At 36.2% G+C, this 26056-nt stretch overlaps 1 protein-coding gene across 2 annotated transcripts; it reads right to left on the bottom strand.

The window, feature by feature from the left end:
• On the bottom strand, positions 1-23462 carry ptar1 (protein prenyltransferase alpha subunit repeat containing 1). Of its 2 annotated transcripts, none has more exons than XM_056458521.1 (7): positions 23368-23462; positions 21976-22145; positions 21775-21841; positions 15093-15197; positions 12980-13196; positions 8998-9287; positions 1-4674 (listed from the first exon to the last, which is right to left on the bottom strand). In XM_056458521.1, the coding sequence occupies exons 1-7, from the start codon at positions 23451-23453 to the stop codon at positions 4329-4331; spliced, it is 1281 nt and encodes a 426-aa protein (XP_056314496.1). In that variant the 5' UTR covers positions 23454-23462; the 3' UTR covers positions 1-4328. The 2 variants fall into 2 exon arrangements, with proteins under 2 accessions (XP_056314496.1, XP_056314495.1); XM_056458520.1 differs by having other exon boundaries at positions 21775-21889; positions 23368-23453.
• Positions 23463-26056: the final 2594 nt, after the last annotated feature.

The raw sequence follows: 26056 nt of genomic DNA, 5'->3' as shown, positions 1-26056 counted from the left end.
CAAGAGTAGTTTTATTTAATGTGGTAGGCAACTGACAAAACAACTATGGTTGATGCAGCTTTTAATACAAATAAATACAAAATACATAATGAGAAGCTTATTAAAAACCTACAGTACCTTATCAGCTTATCAGACATCACATGAAGAAAAATACAAAATGTTAAACTACATCGCTTCATTTGAAAGCTGGACAACCTTCATAATGCTTCTGCATAGACGTAGCAGTCATTTAAAATGTGTTATGCAAATAACAACTGTACAACAATGGAAGCTGACATGACATGATTTAAAATACTATGTGCGTCCTCAGTTTAATTCACATTAACCTACAGAACTTTAAATCCTCTAAGGTTACAATATGAGTGTTTTTGAAACTGCTTAGAAAGTGAAACATGTTAAACAGGAAGCCCCGAATAAATACAAAGACATAAATAAATATTGTGAGCTTTCAACAACATTAGACTCATCATTAAGTTAATAGGAGACACATTTGAAAGTCATTTATAGTCTTATTACTACAAATAGCTAGTGTTTAATTGTTATGGCATCCAAACAATGTTTTCTCTCGCAGCATGTATGCATGGGTAATGAAAGTGAAATTTATACTAATAAAATGCAATCAAATACAATGACAACGTGACCTTGATCCCAGAATTACAGTGTACACGCAATGAACATGCAAAACATTTTCCACAGATCAATGTTACTATGCTTCGGATAATGACATTAGCAACTCATGTGACCAAAGAGCTTTAAAGAACAATTGCAGATCAATTCCAGTTTTAGACTGTTCTTCCTTAAAGGATCCTATCAGAAGATTGAAAAACAAATTCTAATTTGTAAAGCAAGCTCCCATTTCATTTCCACGCATGTACTTAAAGTGATAAGTGATTAAAAGCTGTCAGTTGAACATATATTGTTACGCAGAGGAATGATGTGGGGGACAAGCTGGTGAAGGAAGCTTTTTTCAGAATTCTGTGGCAGAAATCTGGTAATTTTGCTGCAGGAGCTCAAGAATCTCAAAAAGTGCCAGTCCGAGACATGCAGGAACAGAGAATAGCACTCTGACATGGACCTGAATAGTCTGAGAGTCAGTCTAGAGATTGTATAACTCAACATTACTTTCAGAATTCCAACTCTTGTGCAACTGTGCAAAAAAAAAAAAAAGGTGAACAGTAACAGACTTTCATGAAGTGAAACCTGTGTTCTACAAGTCTTCTAGATATGCTGAAAGACCTGAATTCAAAAACGAATTCACCAAACCAGGGGTGCGTTTCTTGAACAATGACGTAACTCACTGATATTTTTAAAGAAACAAACTAGCTAGTTAAACCGTGTTGCACAAAAAGCCCACTGTTGAAAAAGGTAATTGATGACATGAAGCGAGAACTTTTGTAAATGAAACTCTTCAAGATCAAAATAATGTGTGATTATTGCTGTAAATAACATGGCATCCAAAGACTGCTTCGATATTTTAGTTCTCGGTCTTCACAGCAGGTTGTATGGCATGATCTATTTAAGCCTATATTTCATATGTTGTTACAGTGCATCTGGCAAGTGTTCATAGCGCTTCACTTTTGCCACATTTTTTATGCTTCAGCCTCATTTCAAAATGGATTAAATTCATTTATTTCCTCAAAATTCTACACACAATACCCCATAATGACAATGTGAAAAAAAGATTTTTTGAAATTGTTGCAAATTTATTTAAAATAAAAAGCCTAAAATTACAGCCTCAAGTCTATTTGAATATGATGCCACAAACTTGGCACACAGGTCTTTGAGAATTTTTGCCTATTTCTCTTTGCAGTACCTCTCAAGCTCTATCAGGCCACTCCATTGAAATCTGGCGGTGTGCTTTGGGTCATTGTCCTGCTGGAAAATAAACTGTTGCCCCAGTCTGAGGTCAAGAGCACTCTGAAGCAGGTTTTCATTCAGGATGTCTCTGTACATTGCTGCATTCATCTTTCCCTCTATTCTGACTAGTTTTCCAGTTCCTGCTGCTGAAAAACATCCCCACAGCATGATGCCGCCACCACCATGCTTTACTGTAGGGATGGTATTAGCCTGATGATGAGCAATGCCTGGTTTTCTCCAAACGTAACGCCTTACATTCTCTCCAAAAAGTTCAATTTTAGTCTCATCAGTCCAGAGAATTTTGTTTCTTATAGTCTGAGAGTCCTTCAAATTCCAGGCGGGGAGTGGCTTCCGTCTGGCCACTTTACCATACAGGCCTGATTGGTGGATTGCTGCACAGATGTTTTCCTTCTGTAAGGTTCTCCTCTCTCCACATTTCTCAGCTTAGATGGCCGGCCAGCTCTAGGAAGAGTCCTGGTGGTTCCAAACATCTTCCACTAATGGATGATGAAGGGCACTGTGCTCATTGTAACTTTCAGAGCAGCTGAAATTTTTCTGTAAGCTTCCCCAGCCTTGTGCCTCGAGACAATCCTGTCTCGGAGGTCTACAGACAATTCCTTAGTCTTCATGCCTGGTTTGTGCTTTGACATGCACTATCAACCCTGGGACAGGTGCACATAGACAGGTGTATGCCTTTTCAAATCATGTCCAATCAGCTGAATTTACCACAGGTGAACTCCAATGAAGCTGCTGAAACATCTCAAGAATGATCAGTAGAAACAGAATGTACCTGAGCTCAATTTAGAGCTTCACAGCAAAGGCTGTGAATACTCATGTACATGTGATTTTTCAGGGGGTTTTTTTTGTAATAAATTTGCAACAAATATTTAAAATATTTTTTTCACATTGTCATTATGGGGTATTGTGTGTAGAATTGAGGAAATAAATGAATTTAATCCATTTTGGAATAAGGCTGTAACATAATAAAATGTGGAAAAAGTGAAGCGCTATGAACTCTTTCTGGATGCACTGTATATGTCAAGAGCTGCAAATGTTTGTTTAATCTATGAATACTTCTAAATTATGCTTGTTAAGACTAAACTTGAGATCTTAGGAGGCTAACAATACTTTTCAGAAAAGCACCCCAGAAGTGTGCATATATAAAATAATCATTGTCCTGATTTACGACTGAGATGTTCTACATTCTAAACCGATTACCAGAACCTACTCTGATTAAGCTGTGAACAAATAGAGTTGGCGATGCAGGTTTGAGCCTGTGAAACTTTAAAGTTTATTACAAGTTTAATAATAATAATTAGGGAGTAACAGTGAGTCAACCATAACTGTCTAATAGCATATTAGCTTTAATAAATCATGACATAAATGAAGCTAACAACATTTCACCTTTTCAGTTTTGCATAAATATATTTAAAGTTCAAAAGTGTTCAACAAAAGCAGCATTTGTAAACCCACACTCCCACTCCCCAGTGCAGGAAATAAGCACCAGATGGGCTTGAATGTGGCAGGTTGTTGTTGTTTCCATCGCCACGTTTGGGTCAAGCTGAGAAAAGACTATTTCTACTCCTACAATTCCCTTTCATCATGAAAACCCATGCATCCGAGAGACCACCCGGATGAACTACAACCTAAAACTTGTGCTTAAACGATTACTACTCCAACATGGTCTTCGTAATTCTAATGTGTCGATGATGTGCTTATGAGCCTTTATTCTCCAATGCCCAAGAATCATCTGCATGAGCCGAGAAAACAGATATGTTGTTTGATACAAATACTCACCTGAACGAGGCCATCGTTTCTGGCAATTTCATGTGCATCCAACTGTTTCATTTATCAGTAAAGCAGGAGACTGTCTGCCTCTAGCCCCTAACATATCAGACGGCTCCAGGAACATTTCCATTCAATGATTGTGCTCACGTTTCTGATTGTAGCAAAACATCAACATTTTTGCTGAAAAGTATTCATGCTTCAGTACAAAAGTTCAAAGAGGAGCAGTAAATGGAATCGAGAGCCAGCCTGCCCTCAATTAAACAATAGAAAGAAACTGGGTCAGAATCACTTTGGGCTCTAAGTGTTCCCTTCAAGTGTGCGTTTAAGATTTCAGATAGAAATCTGCATGATACTATAATCGATTTGTGGAGGAAGACGTTACATAACATAAAAAAAAATAAAATAAACATCTACAATTGTAGTTTAAAAAAAAAAAAAGAAAAGAAAAAAACACTGAAACAGACCTGAGATATCCAGTACCTGAACTAAAGCAGCGGAAACAGACCAGGCTTACACTATGAAGACGCTTCATGGGTTTTCATTATGAGTGGGAATCTGCATCACTGACAAGCTGGCCAAGGAGTCCAGCCATTTTCAGAGAAGCAGCTGTGGGCGGTTGGAGCCAGAAATAAGATGACCTATCACAGCTCTCCCACATGGTGGTGGGCGGAGTGTTTCTCAAGCTACTGACCTATTACAGAGTCCAGCCACTTTCTGTAGGCAATGGCAAAGCGGCTTTGCTCAGGGTTCCGGCAGCCTGTGAGGATTCTAGAGATGAACGTGTGCTCTGAGGGAAATCCTGGTTGGAGAAGCAGAGGGCCCCGCTTCAGTCGCTTGGTGTCCTGGGTGTAGCTTCCGTGTTTGCTTCCATCCAGTACACAGTCAACGTCCATTGCCTGGGAAGTGCTGTTGTTGTCACAGAGCTCTTTGCTGAGGAGGACATCGGTGTGGGTGAGAGCTGGAGATTGTGATCCGGCTCCCTGCATGTGCTCCCTCCTCCACTGGTGCCACAGGTAGAAAACATGTCGCCTGTTGGAGAAGCCTGAATTTGAGTTTGTTCAACAACCTTTGCATTCTCTTTGCATTACTACATAGGTCTTATTTGTCACAGGTCTGATACTGTATGATATTTAGAGATAAACAGAGGCAACTAATAATATCAAATGCTCATCTAACAGATAAAATTTATATTTGTTTAATGTTTAAAATGTTTTTAAAAAAGAGCATGTTTGTAATAAAGTCAGTAAAATGTATATGTAATTCTTAACTGCTAAAATCACCATGGCCGCATGGTGCCAGTGAATGCTAAAATGTGTGTGTGTGTGTGTGTACTGCAATTGGCATGTGTGTGTGACTTATCATTTCATAAAGGCTTGAATAAATCATCTGAGTCCCTCTTTGTCACTGACTGCTGTTTATTGAATGTAGCGCAGGAGAAGCTGACACGCATGTGGGAACGGTGGGCAGGGAGAAGCAGCTCATTTGCATTTAATGCCACAGGCTACAAAAACAGCTACAATGTACTCAGAAACCAAAATGAGCAAATTCTGGAGGCTATAATAAATTGTCAGATGGGTATTTTGAGCTGAAACTTTACAGAAGCATTCCAGAGACACCAAAAGCTTATCTTACATCTTGTAAAAAAGGTAAAATAGGTGCCCTTTGAATGTATGAAATTTTATTTATCTGTTTATTTTTAGAATTTATTATGAGTCATGCTGGGATGTGTTTTAATATTCTTTATGATATCGTTTTTGTGTGGTTTTGTTTGTATGTTGTGTAATGATGCTACTGCCCTAATTTACTGCCCTTGCCCCTTAAAGTTCATCTCGCTATGTTTATGTTTTATAGAAAACATATCATTTGTCAACTGTGTGACCTTTTACATCAGGGATCACCAAAGTTGTTCCTGGAGGGCCGGTGTCCTGCAGATTTTAGCCCTAATCAGACACACCTGAACAAGCTAATCAAGGTCTTACTAGGTATACTTAGAACATCTAGGCAGCTGTGTTGAGGCAAATTGGAGCTAAACCCTGCAGGGACACCGGCCCTCCATGAACGAGATTGGTGACCCCTGCTTAACTTTACTCTTTGCAATACAGAGAATCCAAACAGATGCTTACGACCTTCAAAAAGTGTTCATATGCAGCAAGTATCATAAAAAGTCATCATCAAACCCTAACTGTGACTATATTACAAGCTATTTTGTTGATTAAATAAAAACTTGAAGTTTCTTTCAATAAATTACTCTCCGTAACATTTCGGTAAAAAAAAAAAAGTTATTGTGCTTAATGTTGCCAGATGTCAAGACTTCAAATTTTCCTATTTAAAAAGACACTTTTCTACAATTTGACTTTATCTTTACAACCAGTAAAACATGAAAACTGGAACTTAGCGATCTTCACTGAGGTATTCTATTCACTGTTTTAGTGTAGAAGACTAATTCCTAGACTTGGTCAACTAATAAAACCAAACCAAAATAATAGGAAAATGGAAATTTGACACAGGACAAACATGAAAATTCAGAGAATTACATATAAAATAAAAATTCAATGCAATTATTGTACAAAAATGTGTAACTGATACAAGGAATATAATATTGAACCATTCACTACCTCCATGGCGTTTTTACAATTTTTAATTAAACTTTTAAGCTAACATTTTTCCATGCCTTTAACTCTTGTGTGCTATTGGTTCATTTTCATCCACTCTGGGGTGATTTCGAGTCTTAATTTGGCCACAAAATTCTCCGCATTTCAGCAAATGGAATTATTTTTGGTGACAAATCTTATTTTGACATGTTTTACGAAGATGCTTTGAAAAACTTAACAATACACTCTGGGCCAGGGGTGGGCAAGCTCGGTTCTGGAGGGCCGGTGTCCTGCACAGTTTAGCTCAAACTCTGATCAAACACACCTGCTTATAGATAATTAGTGATCTTGAAGACACTGATTAGCATGTTCAGGTGTGTTTGATTAGAGTTGAAGCTAAACTATGCAGGACACCGGCCCTCCAGGACCGAGCTTGCCCACCCCTGCTCTGGGCAAACTTACTACCCATTCATTATGCTAGTGGTTGTTTTTGCAGCATTAACTTCCATTATAATGACATTTTCTAATGACACGATTGCAAAGCCATGACACTTTGCAAAGCCATTGTTGCTTGTTTTTCTGTTGGGAATGGGTAAAATCTTGATATATCTGAGAAAATAAGCAGCTCAGCTCTCAGAAAATAGTAAACACAGTAAGTGTATTTATGCATACAAACACACATACACTATAATCTGCTGTTTTACTCCACAGAGCTCCATATCCATCTAAAAGGCAGAATTTCTTTTGCTCAGGTCTATCGAAAGGGTTAACAATGCCAATTGATGATCAACAGTAAAAATTACATATTTTACCTCTTCCCAACAGGGAAAACCAGCAACAATCAAGAATGCATGATTATATGGTGTCATGACTTTGCAATCAAAAAATGGCATTAATAATGGAAGTCAATGAGACAAAAACAGCCAAGACTAAAAGGTAGTTAATTTGAACAGTACACAAGAATTAATTACTTTAAGAACTTAAATGAATGAATGAATGAATGAATGAATGAACTTAGAAAGAGATGCTTTTTACCAGTCTTAAACGTAAACCATCTCTTGTCTGCAGCCTGTGTTCTTAATATTAATCAAACAGCAAAAGATAATGAAGCTGTTGTAACCAAGGTTGCACAATATATCGTTTCAGTATCGTTATCGCAATGTGATCAATCGCAATAGTCACATCGCAATTATACACAATGTTGAGTCTGGATTATTATTTATTATTTCGTTTTGAGGCCTGTGAATGGGTGAGGGTTTTATAAGCATTCAGGCATAAGAAATTGTACCACTGTAACTTTTACAAATTATTAACGATTGATTTTATAGAATGGTTTATAAAACGAACACTATGCATGCAGCATTATTTATAATATTTTATAATATTATATTTAATTTAATCTTTCTCTTCAAAGAATTTATCTGTGCTTTTTTCTTATACTTTATGCATATACACTCTCCTACAGAATTATCCCAATCAATCTAAAATGATAAATTCTTTCCAAATAGTTATTCAACACATCTAGTGAAATTGTATTCAATATCGCAATATATAACCCCAAAAAATAAATCGCAATGTTAGATTTTTCCAATATCGTGCAGCCCTAGTTGTAACATCAATTATGATTAAACATATGTTTAAGTTTATATACAGTCTATTACAGTATACTACTCTCACTTTTAGAGACAGACCATTTAGAAACAGGTGATTAATAATTATATGAACATATGATCTCATACAGCCTTTCCCCCACTTTTTAAAATGTCCGCTATGCCCCTTGATACCTGAAAAACCTAAAAGCACTGTTTATTTTAGTAGTATCTAATAGTGTATTCATCTGTGCGTTTGCTGTCCTGTTATTAACTTAAGATATCATTGGCAACCACTTGCCAAACCATGATACAAAACGAACCATGAGCAAACTGTACCATCGCATGCCTAGCTTGCAGAATAAAAAGCGTCAGTGACAAAGCAAGAGCTTATTAATGCCTCATGTTTCATAATGCAGCATGTAATGTTGCACAAAAAAGAATTTGTCTTCTCTTCACACTAACAGCAGACCTGTAAATGAAATAGATCTGTTGCTGTGATGCACTTTAAAGGGGCAAACACAAGCTAAAGATACATAAACACCATTCATTGAGCAGCTGCTTCTTCCCTCAGCACCAAGAGACGAGGCTGGAAGGGGGAAAAACTGAAGGAGCTTGAAAAAAAGAGATACAGCAAACTGTTTGCCTCTCCCTCGGTGAGCTACAACTCTGCAGCACAAGACTATCCATCATTTTAGTAACAGTAAGCCATAAACACATCAGGCCAGACCAGCTGAGGGCCAAGGACAGACTTCTGGCAAACAAAGTCACTGTATTCACACTGAGAGTCTGATGTTGACTGATTGCATGCCTACCAAGACCTGTGCTGTATCCGAAATCACCCCCTATACTATCATTCACTATACCCTACATTAGACCACTCGAAGGACGTAATATTTCCAGGTCAGACCCTGTGCTAGTTATTTTACAACTAGCAAGCTGTCTATTAGTAATGAAACAATATAGTATAGATTACATCTTGTCTTCAGAAGTGGAAATTCATTCAGTGTGTGAACTCTCATAGAGCTATTGGGCGTGCTTGGGTTGTACACTTGTTATTGCTATGCATTATGGGATTGAATAAGTGCACTTAATCACGTCTACTATGGTTTGAAGTCACGAATAGTGGACTCAAAACTTCAGATGGAGATGCACTTCTGGTTCATTCTCACCTGTGGCACCACAGTGTCTCGTGACCCGGATATGACTCGATGAGATCCGTGCAGAGCTGGATCTCCTCATGGAAGAGCTGAGGCACGACGTCTTTGTGGTGATTGTCATCAGATGCAGTCGCCGTGCTCTCTCCGTTGGGCTGCTGGCTGGGGTGGACGTCCCTTTCTGCAGCCGGGCTCAGCTCTTTGGCCAGGGCCTTGAGCAGATGCTGACGGTAGTGGAAGCCGCTGTGATCTGACACATGCATGGACACCCAGAGGCGAGTGGAGGACAGCTCATCATGCAGAACCTGCAGTTGAATGTCACAGAGTATTAGAGCCGTCATGCTGAAGGTTGTTGCAGCTGATTTTGTGAATTTTAATTCAGCTGCCAAGTTGTAAGCTCTATGGATGTCAATTTATTCATACATTTATTCAGAAGCCTTAAATAAAATATAGACTTTCTGCATAACCTTTTGCATAATTATGTAGCATTAAAATAGGTTTTAAAAGTAGGCACTGTAAAATTTAGGGATGCACCGAGAAGCCAATAAGTATTTTGATAAGAACCTAGTGGCAACCTCCCGCTCTCCCTCTTAAAGCTAATGCGGAAGTAACTGAAACTGCAATTCATAGAAATTCTTTGATTCTTTAAATTTCATAAGTGTACATTTGTATTGACCCCACTGTTAAAATTGTCAACTTTACAGCAGAAAAAAAGGTGTTTACAGCCTGGTACAAAAAAAACATTTTGGTGTATACAGCTAATAATAAACCTCATGACAACTGAGAGGGGTGATTGTTTTTTATAACTCATCCGTTTCGTTTTATTAAGTTATATTAAGTCTGCATAATTAAGAGTGTGGCCACTTGAGTGACGGCTAGGTCTCGCTGGTTGCCATCACTTCGCCTCAACTGATTCCAGCTAATTAGCTGCTGAAATCGGCATCTTGACTTTATTCTTCACGTAGGAGCAGGTGCAGCCATTTGAATCTCTGACTCGTGACTTTAAGTCTCATGCACTTCCATTAATTTTTAGACGTTAAAAAACAGCTCGTTACGCCGCTTGAAGTTGTGGACAGACTTGTTTGTAGAACAAGTAGTTTGACCGTTTTCTGCTGTTTATTATTCCTAGTCATTTCTCTCATAGGCAATTGAATTGGAAGCTCTAAAACAATTGCAAAAACAAGTGCACTTCCGCATTCTAGAATAAGGTCAATACATTGTATTTTTGTGTTGTTTTGTTTCATGTAGCTTTACACAGTCAATTGCCTTTTGGAATTATTTCCTACAATTATCAGATAATATGGCATGGTGTGGGCTCTTAATGGCGTTTAGAAACCATTCAATTGGCCTCCATTTCCCAGGTGAAATTATATATACCATATCTATAAATGTATTTGTTTTATTTAAGATAACGTATCATTTGTAATTTTCTTTAGAACTTCAATGCACTCGAGAATCTGACAGATTGATTAGCTGTGGGCTCTAGAACAGTGATCTGAATGAAGTAATAAAGTATTAAGCGTTTCTCCCAAAGAACAGCCAATTTAAGCGAAATCCTAGCAGGTAGGACTGCACGATTAATCGTATTATGATCACGATAACGATATTTGTGGCCCACGATCAATAATTAAATATCGTCGCGATTTTACAGTATAAAGACCAAGCCGGTATTTTAATGAGCGAAGTTTACGGATTGTACCGCATCACAAGCATGAGGTGATTGCGTCTACAGCAAGTGTTTTTTTTTCGAGGAATGCAATGTTGATCAGGTAGCCTTTGCTCCTGTTTAGTCCAAACTTCCCAAAGTAACATAAAGAACCTCATTAACCACCTTAAAAGCCACCACAAAGTGACTGTCATCAATGGGTTTTGAGCTCAAGAGAATTCTGCTAGATAATTAATTCACTAAATGGTTTTAATAGTTAACCAAATATTCGTGGAGATTCAGCAGTTTTTTATGACGTGTTTGCCAGTCATGTAGACAGAAGACACTGTATCATATTGTTTCAATGTAAAAAAAAAAGTAATTGTGGCCCTGTTCATGGGGGTATTGAGGTTCGTTTTCATCAATCTGACGCAACTTTTATTACTTACAAGAAAAGAAAATGTAATTAAAAGTTTCAGATGAATTAAACTCAATTTATAAAAATTATAAATTATTTTATGCATTAAATAATGAAAAAGGTAACTATTTTCCTTTAATTCTGATTAGACCATGCACTTCATTTGTTTTACAGTCTTAATATGTATATGCGCTTTTTTTACATAACATTCGTTCAACAAATATTTTAGCATATCGAAAGTAATTAAATTAGCTGTCTTTTGATTAAAAGCTTTATGCAATGGATCAGGAATTGATCGCGCACGAAAAAAAAAAAAACAATCATCCAACACATGCATCGCTCTCATGCCACGTTTTCAAGGATAAATTTGCGTCTGAGTGCTGCTTTGAATAGAATAAAATGACTAAAAACACAAAGACTACACACATAAAATAAAACATTCACAAAGGTTAACTTAAGAAAAAACACCAGTTGAGGGGCTGCTTTCGGTTTTAAAAGAATCAAGCAGATTAAAAAAAAATCTAATTTGCAGAAGATAAATGACAGGAATTTTGCAAAAGGAAAAGATTAAACATACCGGGGCTGATAAAAGAACATTCTACTTTATATATTTTTTTAACTCCAATACAACAGCTAAGATTATAAATGACAGAGTGTAAAGCCATCTCCCCTGCATGCTTCAGCAGCGTGTCCGCTGTTTGTGAATGAGGAGACGGAGAGAATGCGTTGTTTAGTTTCATCTCAAGGTATTTAAATACAAACTAACACTGAACTGCTCATCACGCTCAAAAACTTAAGCGAAAATGCACAACTCTTGTTGGTTGCACCCGCGGGATGCACAATGAACCTAACAAGCCATTCTTTTAATTCGATATTCGTGAAATATGTAAACCAACTGCAGATGCTTTGTCATGTTGGTCATGACACCCTGCTTTATAACTTATAAGTTTATTACAATAATTACACTTAGCTTTGCCTAATATTCAGAATATTCATTTCTGTTTTAACTGAACTAGAAATACACTAGCATTCTACCACAACCCTGCCAGACCCGCTAAAATATTGTGGCTTTTTATTCTCTTTTCTTCATCTATCTTAAGCTGCTTTGACACGCTCTACATTGTAAAGGCACTGTAGAAATAAAGACTTTTAACTGCCTTCAGCTGATCAAAAAGAATGCATAAATCTAATGCAAATATCAAAGAAAGCTTTTAAACATTAAACATATTTCAAAACATTTTGACTTCAGCCAAGTACTGAGCAGATCTACAGAGCTCCCGATTGCAAATTCAGACTGACAAAAACAGTAGACATGCAGAGTAGACAAACAAGACATGCAGGAATGCAAGATGACAGCCGCATAACCCAATTACTCCTGAAATAGCTTATGAACAGCCCAGACTGATTCAAGTCTGTTTAGCCCTGGATCATTAAATATCTACAGGCTCATCCTTTTTATATGAGAGCCTTTAGCTTGGATTGAGCCCTGTAACATTTGCCTAATTTCGCATCCAATTAGGAAAGGATAAGCACACATCAAAGGTCTGGCACTTACTGACCCCCTTAAAGCCAATAAGCTCTCCTTACTAACAGCACTCTCTCGCTCCTAAGTAAGTAAATAAATAAATAAAAAAAGCTAAATGGACAGAAAAGTGTGGCGTCTGTAATCAGGTCTCTTATGTTATTCAAGTGGAGAAGAAAGGTATTAAGATCATCAAAGGCTCCGTAGACTTATCAACCTCATAAATAACTATGTCATGTTGCTTTCCTTGAAACAACATTGATGATGCGCCGGTGTGATCCATCATTTCTTAAGTATTCCTAAACAAATCTAATCTTTGTCATATACACAAAACAAAACGACATCTTACAACATCTTACGCTTTCCATCATTAAGAGAAATGACACAGACGCAGTGGACTGAGATGGCCTACCTTCAGATTGCCTTTAGCCATGTTTTGCAATACCCAGATCCGATGGGACCAGGCGTTGTAGTTGCTGGGGTATCGGCCAGCTGCGTCTGCACAGACTCTCATCTCCTCCTGCAAGGCCCTTTGCAGCCGCTCGCACTGCCTCCTGCTCTCAGCCGGATCCTTCAGCTCCTGTCCAGAGGGAGAGCATTCCTTCTGCAGCCTCTGCAACACCCAGCGCCTGTGCAATTTACACAATTTTTTTGTCAGGACATGTGCATGGCTGCATGAACAATGCAGGACATACACCATCTCTTCTTGTTCCTTGGTATAAACATGCTTTCTTTTGAGCTTGGTTCAGCCACTGATTCAGCTGCAACAACAAATACACACAATGCAGAACATCTGACTGCAGAAATGGAAATAATTGCGAACCGTACTATACCAAACAGCAACACTCAGTGGAGATTTTTGTGATAAATATCGATTATATATCGACTGATATGGAAAATGTTATGTGATTGATATACAGTTGAAGTCAGAATTATTAGCCCCCCTGATTATTTTTTCCCCAATTTCTGCTTAACGGAAAGCCAATTTTTTTTCAACACATTTCTAAATAATAGTTTTAATAACTCATTTCTAATAATTGATTTGTTTTATCTTTGCCATGATGACAGTAAATAATATTTTACAAGATACACTACAAGACACTTCTATACAGCTTAAAGTGACTTTTAAAGGCTTAACTAGGTTAATTAGGTTAACTAGACAGGTTAGGGTAATTAGGCAAGTTGTTTACAGATGGTTTGTTCTGTAAACTATTGAAAAAAAAAATGAATTAAAGGGCCTAATAATTTTGACCTTAAAATGGATTTTAAAAAATGAAAAACTCCTTATATTCAAGCCGAAAGACTTTCTCCAGAAGAAAAAATATTATCAGACATACTGTGAAAATTTATTTGCTCTGTTAAACATAATCTGGGAAATATTTAAGAAAAGAAAAAAAAATTAAAAGAGGGGCTTTCTGACTTCAACTGTGTGTTTTGGCCATATTGCCCAGACCTAACAAGGAACTTAACAAAATATTCAGTTAATAAGACATAAAAAAAAAAAAAGAAACTGGAAATATGACATTAAAACATTTTTTTCTCCACAATACAGAATTGGTACTATGTCATATTCAGACCTGATCTGACAGGGTGATAAATAAAAATCTGAATACATGTACTTATTTGCAAATTAACTGACAGCTTCAATGTGTCCTGCACATTCCCTGTTTATACATATCATTTATTGGTCTTGTCAGTAGCACAAGCATGAGAATATATTAGCTTTCCAGGGATATTCTAAAGAGAGTTGCCCTTGTCCTTGCAGTAGTGATGAAATTCTGCTTCAGTCGGTGCCATTGTTGACATGTTGCAAGAGGTCTGCAACTGCAGAGAGTTTCATTTCATGGTGGCCTGGCCACTGCTTTCACCATGTCAAGTTTTCTTTCATACTAACGCAGCTACGTGAAAGCACAGCACATAGTTTCTGCTACAGTGCCTGCAGCTATTCCATTATTAATTTCATAATGCCTAATTTATTATTAGTTTTTCACATAAATATTTCAAGATTCAGACTTATCTAAATCTAACAGTGTAGCAAAAGAAGTACTCTTAAAATAGGACACTTGACATGCACAAAATGCATCACATCAGTGTCATATTTTATAATTGGAAAGATCTTATTTAACTTTATTCTGCAATGTCTGCTTATGCACGAACATTCAATTTTCACTCGTAAATTCTTGTCATGTTGTGGATGTATTTGCTAGTGTTTAAATTTTTTGCCATTAAATTAAAGTTAAATAAATAAAAAGTAAATTAATAAAACGCATTAGATTTGCCCAAACTTTGTATGAGGAATGAGAAAATACCTAACGAGCCAAAAGATTTAACTGCAGTATATTACATTGTGATTTTCATTTGTTCTTTATTGTCCCCATTCCATTAAAAAATAAATGCTAAAACTAAAATATATATTAATAACAAAAGAAAGTTCTCATTTTGAATTAGATTTCACTTGTTGGATAAAACATCATCATTTTGGTTTAAACAATGACATTTGTGGCCACCAATTAAAATTCTCTAACCTGTGTATCCATGTCTCTGGGCTTTTAGGATGCTTAGATAGTGCTAGCTTGCCCAGGTAAAGGTCCTTTTCTGGGTTTAACACACCACACTGCAGGAGCTCTTTCCTAGAAAACATACAGTTTAATTAATTCCCAGATGAATGCACAAAAACTGTAAATTTCAAAATCCTAAAAAAAAAGAAAAACAAATTACAGCACCATCTTCTGGACAATATGCTTCATTCATGCAATTTTATCTTACAAGCCATTTAGGCAGTTCTTGAGGCAGATTTAACATTAAGTGACAAGACATCAGATGCACAGTAGTCATTTGCACATGCCACTTCCAGTGGCACATCCGTTTTTTATTGGCATGTGTCAGAGCATAGTGACATGTGCCACTAAAACTTGTGACGTCAATGACTGTGTCATTGATTGTGTCATGCTGCATGTTGCTACGTGGCTCCTGTATTACTGAAGAAACTGTTCAAAGTAGGTTGTGAACAAACACACAAAACCATTCTTAATCAAAAATATGCTGCCGTCTGTCATTTGATTGCTGTTAACCATTATTAGTCCATGATTAGACTGCATATTGCAGTCTGCCATTTTTTAAATTTGCTAGATATCAAAAAAATTCTGATGATTTCATTCACATATTACATATGTGAGCTTTCCAGGACACAGACATGTCATTAAGTTTATCAGCCACAGTTCAATAGAGGGTCTATTCATTTTTTAGTCATCCTTGTATTTGGCATAAATCAAGCAATTTTCTATCTTAACTGGACAAAGAGTAACTGTCTTTATACATATTCGATACACATGCGGGCCATAAATGAATAGGAAAGGAATTGAGAAACAAATATGGAGTCATATTCAGTCACTTAAATGTTTACAGCTCCTCGCATTCTTACACACAATGCAAATATGTACCTTGAAGCTTATTGCATTTAAAACATAGATCAGGGGAATTAGAGTTAAATGTGTTTAATTGTACAGGGTTAACAAGTTCTCATTAAAAAAATTATACTGCAGAAGTCACAGCCGAGAGGTCAACGTTTGTGTATTTCTACAAACTGGAACTGTATTCCAGTCATCTAATAACATTTCAAAATGTATATGCTGGATCAGTGCTGGTCTGTTATATTTTTCCCTCGCTATGTTATTTTCACTATTGACAATGGAGGGACTTCATTAAAAAGAAATTTTTCCCTATTCATTATTTTTTGCGTTTGAGGTATGTGAAATTTTGCTACATGATCATCAAATGACATAATAATATATTATCTTTATACAATCTAACCATGACCTTATTCATCCACTATGTAATCCCCATATTCTTTTAGCTAAAATGTTCATTTGTCCAGACGGGAGAAAAGCAGAAAAGCACTTAAAAGTCTCAGAGATTCCCAAGGTCTTCATTCTAGACTTAAATTTATAGTTATCTTTTACAAATGGATTACTATGGCCAACTTTTCATGTAACATGTAATAAAGCTATGGCTGCTTCACTAGAGAACCAAAACAATGCAGCTCTTAACTGAGAAGCACGATAACATTAAACAAAATTTGGTAGTTGAAGCCCTCCCATTTTCAAAAGAAATAATAATGCAAGCCTTAGCCTTGGCTTCCTGCTTTTCCAAATAAAAAGAGAAAGAAGTCTTATTCTTAAAAATAATATATTGGAGAGGTATTGCCTGAAAAACAAATTAAAAATTGTGTTTATATACTCATCCAAGTCAAGATTATTCTTCAGTGTCATCCATCCATCTCAGAAAATGTAACTATTAAATGTTTATCATTCGTTGCACTAAAGAGGCTTATTTTAAAGGTTATTTCAATTCCCAAATAATCAAAACCATTTACAGCCTTTATGAATGGGTAAATGACATTGGGATTTAAATCTCTTTTGTTCATTGTAAAGCATTATTAAAGATCTGTTTTTATTTCCGTTCAATTAAGAAAAACTGCCAAACAGGCCATTAATGGCTCGTTTCCACTGACTGGTACAGTACAGTTCGGGTCGGTACGGGTCACCTTTATCAGGCTTGCGTTTCCACTAACAAGGGTCCCCTTTTGGTGGGCGTGGTGTATGACAAAGTTTCAGTCAACGTCATTTTCGCTCAAGAAAATGTCTACAGTAAAGCTGTAATAGTTAAACATGGCAGTTTGTTCATGTTTGCTGAAAAAATAATGTGCTCCTTTTTTCCGGCTTCTCCATTGCTTTTTCGCCCTTCACTCTCGCGTTTGTCAGCTTCTGACAGGATCAGGTTTCAAAAGCACGTCAGTAATCAAGCGCACGTTATTATAATCAGCTCAAGAAATTTGTTATTTCAGATATAGGCGAGCGCAAGCATGAAAGCGAAACTGCTCGCGATTCAGACTGGCTTGTAAAAAATCTGAGGCACAGGGTAAATCTGCTCTTCTTTTTGTCATTGTGGCTGTTCATCAAGATGACGACAAGGTTTAGTTGAGCCAAGGTCGACCATGGCTCATTATTATATGTATATATCATTCCGCTGTAATCTCTCGGCTGTGCATTTCAAACATGGTGGGTTTTTGTTTTCATTCTGGCTTGTTTGTGTAAGCTAATGACGTATCTCTTTAAACCAATAGCGTTCAGCTGCGCGTCTAGCTCCACTTTTTTTCTCATGGTTGGTACCCTTTCGAAAGGGTGCCGAAAAAATGGAACGGTATGGTTCGGTATGCCTATTGACAGTGGAAACGGCCATAAAAGCGTACCAAACAGAATCGTATTGTACCACTCAGTGCAAACGGTCATAAATTTAAAAGGGATGGGATTGATTTTCCAAGTTCTAAAAAATACAAAAGCATCATCAGCACATAGGGAAAGTTAGAGCTGGCTAAGTTAGAGCTAATCAAAAAGTAGTCCACATCAACATTCAGAACCTATAATCAACCTAATTGTACCAGGTCAATTTTTTCAAATATTTTCCCTACCACGTATGGAGTCACCCCTCTCTGTTAAAGCTGATTTATACTTCTGCGTTAAACGCAAGAGTATGGTCCGGCGCAGCCTTCGTGAGCTCGTATACCTGCGCACCTCTCAAAAAATGTAACTAAACGTCGCACGTTTGCACTACATTGACGATGATTTGGAAGCTGCGCCAGAGATGGCATATTTTCTATTATGATGTCCAATAAATAATCATAGATAGTGCATGTTTCCTTCAATTATTTTAAAATCAAGTAATGCATCCTACATACAAAAATCTATCACTTGTAATATGTGAACATATTTACTGTACAAAACTTGTCAGTGAACTATCTATGAGGCAAAAAATCAAAATAAAAAATTAATAAAATAATTGTTTATTAACAGTAATATAGGTAAAATGTTCAATTAATCGAGATTTTGATCTTCAAATCACCCAGCCCTAAATACAGTTTTCTAAAGCTCTAGTATGTCATTGGCTTTTTTTGCCCCTATGACTTCCATTAAAATGACATTTTTTTAAATTGCAAAGCCATGACACTGTATTATTATGTATTCTTGATTGTTGGTGGTTTTCCCTGTTGGGAAGAGGTACAATTTGTCTTTTTGCCATTGATCAGTTGCTTGGTTTCTGGCTTTTACATGGAGTTATATGGAGAAAAGTGTGTGTGACCTTCGTGTGCTTACCTGGATATTTCTGAGAAAATCAAAATAAGCAGCTTAGCTCTCAGAACATAGTAAACATAGAAAGTGTATTTATTCACACTCAAAATAATTTGTCAAGGCAGCATGGTGGCTCAGTGGTTAGCACTGTCGCCTCACAGCAAGAAGGTCACTGGTTCAAGTCCCAGCTGGGCCAGTTGGCATTTCTGCGAGGAGTTTGCATGTTCTCCCAGTGTTCATATGGGTTTCCTCCAGGTGCTTTGCTTTCCCCCACAGTCCAAAAACATGTGGTATAGGTGAATTGGTAAAATAAAAATTGGCCTTAAAGTGTGAATGCAAGAATATATTTGTGTTTCCCAAAACTTTTGTCGGAATAGTTATCGGTTCATTCCACTAATGAAACCCCTGATAAATAAGGGACTAAGCTGAAGGAAAATTAATGAATGAATAAATATAATTTGTTGTTATACTCCATAGAACTCCATATAAAAGTCAAAAGCTTTTTTGCACAGACTTATCTAAAGGGTTCATTTTCACATCAAAAGCCACTAACATAAGAAAAGGGTAGTAACTTGCCCAGAGTATATTTTTAAGTTTTTTTTATTTTATTTCAAAGAATTTTCTAAATAAGATTTGTCACCAATTTTCGAATGTCACCTATTCTCAACAGGGAAAAACACCAACAATCAAGAATGCATGATTATTTGGTGTCAAGACTTTGCCATCAAAAATGTCATTAAAATAAAAGTCAATAGGGCAAAAACAGCTATTTGCATAATGAAAGGGAAGTACGTTCGAACAATACACAAGGGCTAATATATTCTTAAACTCGTGAACTCCCTGACTTAGAATGTTTGGAAAAGACTTTTTAAAAGTTTATGGTATTGCAAAAATGTGAAATGCAGGCACCCTGTTTAAAAGACCTTTAATAAACAGAGAAGCCCTGTATATGTTGTACAAACTCCACAATGCAATAAATCACATATCTGACAAAAACTTATTAACTAAACAAACATTATGCACTAACAGAAAACAAAGTGACATGAACTGCGACAACGTCAGTGACACAGTACACACTTTTTGGCATGTCACAAGTTTTAGTGGCACATGCCAGTATCCACTGACACTTGCCAATAATAATAGTCACAAAGAATGAAAAAAAAAATAACAATAATACAAATAAAATCACAGAGAAGCCCAGTGTATATTGTGTTTGACAGCAGCATGTTGTTCACTAAATATCTTTCTTTGTGTATGTGTGTTCAAAGTTTACATTATGCTTCGGTGCATGTCAGTCACTACCGGAGGAACCAAACAGCGACATGCAAACACCAAAACACAGTGAGTAAATGCATCGGCAAATCACAAGTTTTGATGACACGTCACTATAAACTAACACGTCAATGAAATGTGCCACCAAGCACAGTGGCATGTGCCAATGACTTCTGTGCACCAGAAGTAATTTCACTTAAGGTAAAATTTGTTAACAAAAAAACAAGAATCAATACCACAAACATATTTACACTTACAAAATACCAAAAAAAAATTGGTTAAAATAAATTAGTACAACAGAAACAGAAACTAAAATGTAAACAACATGAACATAAAACAGATTAAAAAGTAATAAATAATAAGTATGAATATATCTGATTCAAATAAGCAAAAGCAAAGTGATTTCAATAAACATTTGACTTTATACATCAAATTTAAAGGGTTAATTTAAAATAAAGTTGCTTTAAATAAAAGGAAATGTGTGAATAAATAAATAAAACAGTACTATTAACACTAATATTTTAAAATAATTCTAACATTATTTTTTCATTGTACACTGCTCAAAAAATAAAGAGAACACTAAAATAACACATCCTGGATCTAAATGAATGAAATATTCTTATTGAATTCTTTGTTCTTTACATAGTTGAATGTGCTGACAACAAAATCACACAAAAATTATGAATGGAAATCAAATTTATTAAGCCATGGAGGTCTGCACCAGCACCAGAATATGGTCTCCAAATGGATGAACTGCACTACCTGAGCCACTTTGTAGGATTGTAGGCCTCGTCTCGTGCTACCACTAGAGTGAAAGCACCGCCAGCATTTGCGGCAAGTGACCAAAACATCAGGCAGAAAGCAAAGGAACTGAGACGTGGTCTGTGGTCAGCACCTGCAGAGCCCCTCCTTTATTGGGGGTGTCTAGCTAATTCCCTATAATTTCCACCTGTTGTCTATTCCATTTGCACAACAGCATGTGAAATTGATTGTCAATCAGTGTTGCTTCCTACAGTAAGTGGGCAGTTTGATTATACAGAAGTGTGATGGGCTGTGTTCGAAATCGCCTTCTACTCAGAAGGTACTGCAATTGAATTTAAACGTACTCGGTCGTTAGAAAAGTACGTTCAATACAGTATGAATGTGAGAAGTATGAATGGAATTTGGATGTACTACATCCGCCATTTTGTCATGGTCACATGACCTACCTGCTTCAGTTGCGTCGCTTCACTCCGATTGATGAATAACCTTGTGGGGCATTATCTTGTGGGCGGCGTGCATGGAATGCACATTTCAGAATCTCGCCGGAAGTAGTAAGTCATCCGGTACCGGGTCACATACTGATTTTCGAATTATATGAATTCGGATATACTACCTAGCTCACATACTGATTTTAGCATACTGTATGGAAGTATGCGGTTTCGGCACAGCCTTTGACTTTGGAGTTACATTGTATTGTTTAAATGTACCCTTTATTTTTGAGCAGTGTATAAACTCTGTCCTTGTACAAAAAACTTAACAGATGCATTTTATATCCTAGAATTGAGGTTCCTTATATGAAGATGATTACAGTTTGTGGTAGATGTAAAAGAATGGAAATGTCTGGCTTATAGTTTACTGCATGCAATTATATTTGATAAAATAAAATAAAAATTCCTTGTGTAAAATTATCTATCTAAAAAAGCACCAACACAAAAAGATGGAGTGATGAAATGCTGACATAAAAAAAAGGAGTAGAATTTCTAAAAATACCATGGATGTGCACGCACTTAGAAAGCATGTGTAGATGTAATGGACAATGGAAATGTACCTGACATTCCACGCAGTGGTAAAATCTGGATTCAAAAGAAGCAATGTACAGGTTATATCCACCAGAGCTTGAAGAGAAGAAGAGAGAAATATCAGGGGTCCTCCAATGATCCAAACTATTTAACAAACAGCCGTACTAATAAATGCTATGCAATGCAAGGTGGTCAAAATAGCTAGCTAACCCAATAATCTTTCATCCTACCTTCCCGGTCGAGCCACTGCTTTCTCTGCCTGTAGAGTAGGAGTTTATTATGCACATACGGCAGCAGAAACTTGACACACCAGCTCTCCACTCCCAGCTTATTCTCCACCAGGACGATAGGGCTTCTGTTGTACCGAGCTTCAGGACACGGAATGAGGCCAATTTCATCACTGTGAATTCAAGATAAAAAGAAGGTGGCTATTTTAAGATCTGTTAAATACCAAGGAGCTGAAGGCAAACGGATGTATAAAGACCAAAACATCTCAGCTGACACAGAGTCACTACAGATGCACCTCTCTGGCAGAAATACAGGAGTGCCATAAGAGAAGGGAGAGATTAAACCATTGGGACAAGACACTGACCTTCAAATATGAAACAAACAGACCCAACAAAGACAAAAATAACAACAGAACTTGAAAACAGAACATCCTAAATTCTTGCAGTGGACTAGAAACATGTCAGACAGCATGAATCAACATTTATGTAGTCTCAATCAAAAGACAGATGTTTGAAAATCATACATAAACACTTGCACTAAAGCAGGTACCTTCAATGGCGCTCACATTTATGCAATAAAAATGGAAGTTGCCAAAATAAACAAACAAAAAACACACAATTAGCTTCATTACAAAACTTAACTTGTGTGCTAACTGATTGTATGAAAATTATATATTTTTTTTATTTGCTCATATACCCTTCATTTCAGAAAAAAAGCATATTAAAAAACAAGAAACAAATGTTCTTAATTTAATTTTTAATTTGTGAGGAAAATCAGATTTCATTACTGGACAACTCTGTTATGAGAAATAAAATCGGTGGTTACATTAAAATCGACTAAACCTGTGTATGCATATCTCTATAATGTTCGTTGTAGATGTTGACCCAAGTGATTTGTCTGGGTACATTAGGATGCAAGATGTTGCAACAACAGATTCTCTCACTCCATATAACGTTCCCAGCACGTAAACATGGACAATTCGTGAGATTATGACAATAAATATAACGTAAAATATTATCTGGCTACTAAATTAACCAGCGAGTAACATTTACAGTACTAGCTTCTGCATGACAAACATGCACATACTTTGACGTTTCGGTGAGAAAAACTTTCGGCGTTCGCACGGAGATGTTAAACAACATAAGTTTCTCCAGACACATTGTAAATACAGTGTTGAAAGACTCTAGTCTACAGTCTCCTGCTGGCCTGTGCCGGGCGCCAGCGGGTTAGAGCTGGTTAATAGCCAGTTAGCCAGAACCACTGCCTGCGCAAGTTACAGACAGGCGGCTACTGCTCTATGTTCTCCCGGCGTCTTAGAGCGAGGCTCTGAACGCGCTGTTTAGACTAAACTAGAAGACTGCGCAATGAATGACAATGCGAGTTCACATACGTACATGTTCGGGTTTCTTTTAAAGGCGTTAGTGATATCTTTCACAACTCTCTGGACCAAGACATCCACCTCCTCTTCCGACTCAGCCATTTTCAGAGCTCGAGTGACGTCAGCGCGAGTGACTCAACCTCATCCGGGACATTTCACAGTAACCATTACTACAGTCCATACCGCGTAAAATTGGGACGTTTTCTATCAAAAAATTTAATCGCTCCAAGAGGAAATATTAGTCAGCGTTTATACAAGATATTGATCGGGGAAGTAAATGGCTTCTCCCATATGAAATTCTAAACAAAGCAAAGGAAATTCATTTTAAAATTTTAATATACTGTACCCGGTTAATGCATTTATCTCAACATTTACTGATATTGCAGATTGTTCTTTCTGTCAGGAAAGTGAGGAAACTCTGACTCGTGAAATCTCACAAAAGTTTTAGTCGGATTTACATGAGTATTTAAATAAATTTCAATAAACGAAACAACTCTTCAAATTAAAAGATATTATTTGTTATTATTCTGGTCCCAAAAATAAAATCACGAATTTATACAGTTGAAGTCAGAATTATTAGCCAACCCCCACCCACCCTGAATTATTAGCCCCCTGTTTATTTTCCCCCCAATTTCTGTTTAACATAGAGCAGATTTTTTTCAACATTTCCAAACATAATAGTATTAATAACTTATTTCTAATAACTGATTTATTTTATCTTGATGACAGTAAATACTATTTGACTAGATATTTTCAAGACACTTAAAGTGACATTTAAAGGCTTAAAGGTTAATAGGTTAACTAGGCAGGTTAGGGTAATTTGGTAAGTTATTGTATAACGATGGTTTGTTCTGTGAAGACTATCGAAGAAAATATATGGTTCAAAGGGGCTAATAATTTGGACCTTAAAATGTTTTTTTTTTTTTTTTAATAAAAAAACTACTTTTATTCTAGTTGAAATAAAACAAAAATCACACTCCAGAAGAAAAAAATATTATCAGACATACTGTGAGGATTCCCTTGCTCTGTTAAACATAATTTGGCAAATATTTAAAAAAGAAAAAATAATAATTCTGACTTCAACTTTATATATATAACCTCTTATATTATATGCGAAATTCTTTATCCACAAAAAAAAAAAAATCTTAAATCCTCTCCCAAATTTGGCCATTTTTAATTGAAATTGATTTATTGCTTAAAGCTATATGTTTTTCCTCTAACAAAAAATTCTGCACGTTAATAGAAACTTATGAAAATATAATGCTCCATATATAAAACATAATGCTTTCCTTTGATGCTTTCTGTGTTTTTTATATTTAATTGTGTACTTTCCCTTTCTTTATTTTTTGTTCTCTTTTCGTTTTGCCTTTGTATTTCTTATTTGTTACTTATTGTTCTTATAATTTTGTAACTGTATGTACTTGTATTCCATTCTCGTACAGATCACTTACAGATTTATATTGCACATTTCTTCTTTTCTATATAAAACAAGACAAAATAAAAATAAATAAAAAAACAAGGTATATTTGTTCATCACTAATTTTATTTCTAATTAATTGTTGTCGTCAGAGTAAAGCAATACAGATGTAGGCTAATCTGATTGAGAAAAAAAGTTTATTTACAGCCACATTATTTTATGATTCTCTTTTAAAAAAATTTAAGCAATTATAAAACAGACCTGTAACTCACTGAAAGAACCAAATAAAATCTATGTAATGTGTATCATTACCTGTTAAGACTTACAGTTCCCCATCAAGCTTTTTAGATCTGTAGACCTTCAGATATAGTTAGATTAAGAATTGGTTTGCTGCGACATAGCTAAACAAATCCCACCATCATCCTACCTACTTGATATTTTGAGAAGTTCATGCAGCTCTGGATAAATTAAGCAACCACATAAAATTAATATCCTTAATATAATATTATAACATTGAATATTAGAATATTACAGAGAACCAATAATTATTTGGAAGTGGTTTCCAGAACTGTTGCTATTGCAGGGATCAGGTTGATGTTTCATTGATTTCCAGTAGAGGGAGACATGGATTTAAGACTGGGTCTGGTGTGTTGTTGAGATGGTAATCTGGAACAGAAGAATTTTCTTGCCTTGACTATATTTTATCATGACAGTTTGTGCTCAGCATATGAGAAGGCCCGAATACTGGAATTCGATATGGCCTGATAAAATAAGGCCATAGTGATTTGTAGTCATTAACAAATATATTATGCAGTTATAAACAGAAAGGATCAACTTAAACTGTAATGCTGACTATGTAGTTTAATTAATTGTATATCACATTTGGTGTTGGCATATCATCGTCACTAAAAGAAAATGTGTGGAGGTGAAGTTTTCCAGATGTCAGAGAAATGAGATTAAGTGTTTACCATCAGGGCAGTTGCCGCTCTTTAAATACTCAGAGGAGGTTTTTATACACATGCTCCTCTCATTACACAATAGGTAACGAGAGGTCACTGTGATCCAGAAGATGCAGCATGGATAACACTTTGGTCTTGTTTATTTTGGTTTAGTATAGCATTTATAGGAGTTGTTATGATATACTGTGAAACATAATTTCCTCCTTTAAAAATTCAGAATGATAAATTGTAATGATTAAGGCTAATATATCATTTAGGATTTCGAAAGATTGAGCATCTCAGTATGATAGAACTGAGTCATCACAATAGAATGGCAGCTTCTTCTGCAA

This window comes from Danio aesculapii, chromosome 5 (genome assembly GCF_903798145.1).
Source record: "Danio aesculapii chromosome 5, fDanAes4.1, whole genome shotgun sequence".
NCBI classification, from domain to species: Eukaryota; Metazoa; Chordata; class Actinopteri; order Cypriniformes; family Danionidae; genus Danio; species Danio aesculapii.
Note: the sequence above shows the minus strand (reverse complement) of the source record. Positions and strands in the feature narration are given on the sequence as shown.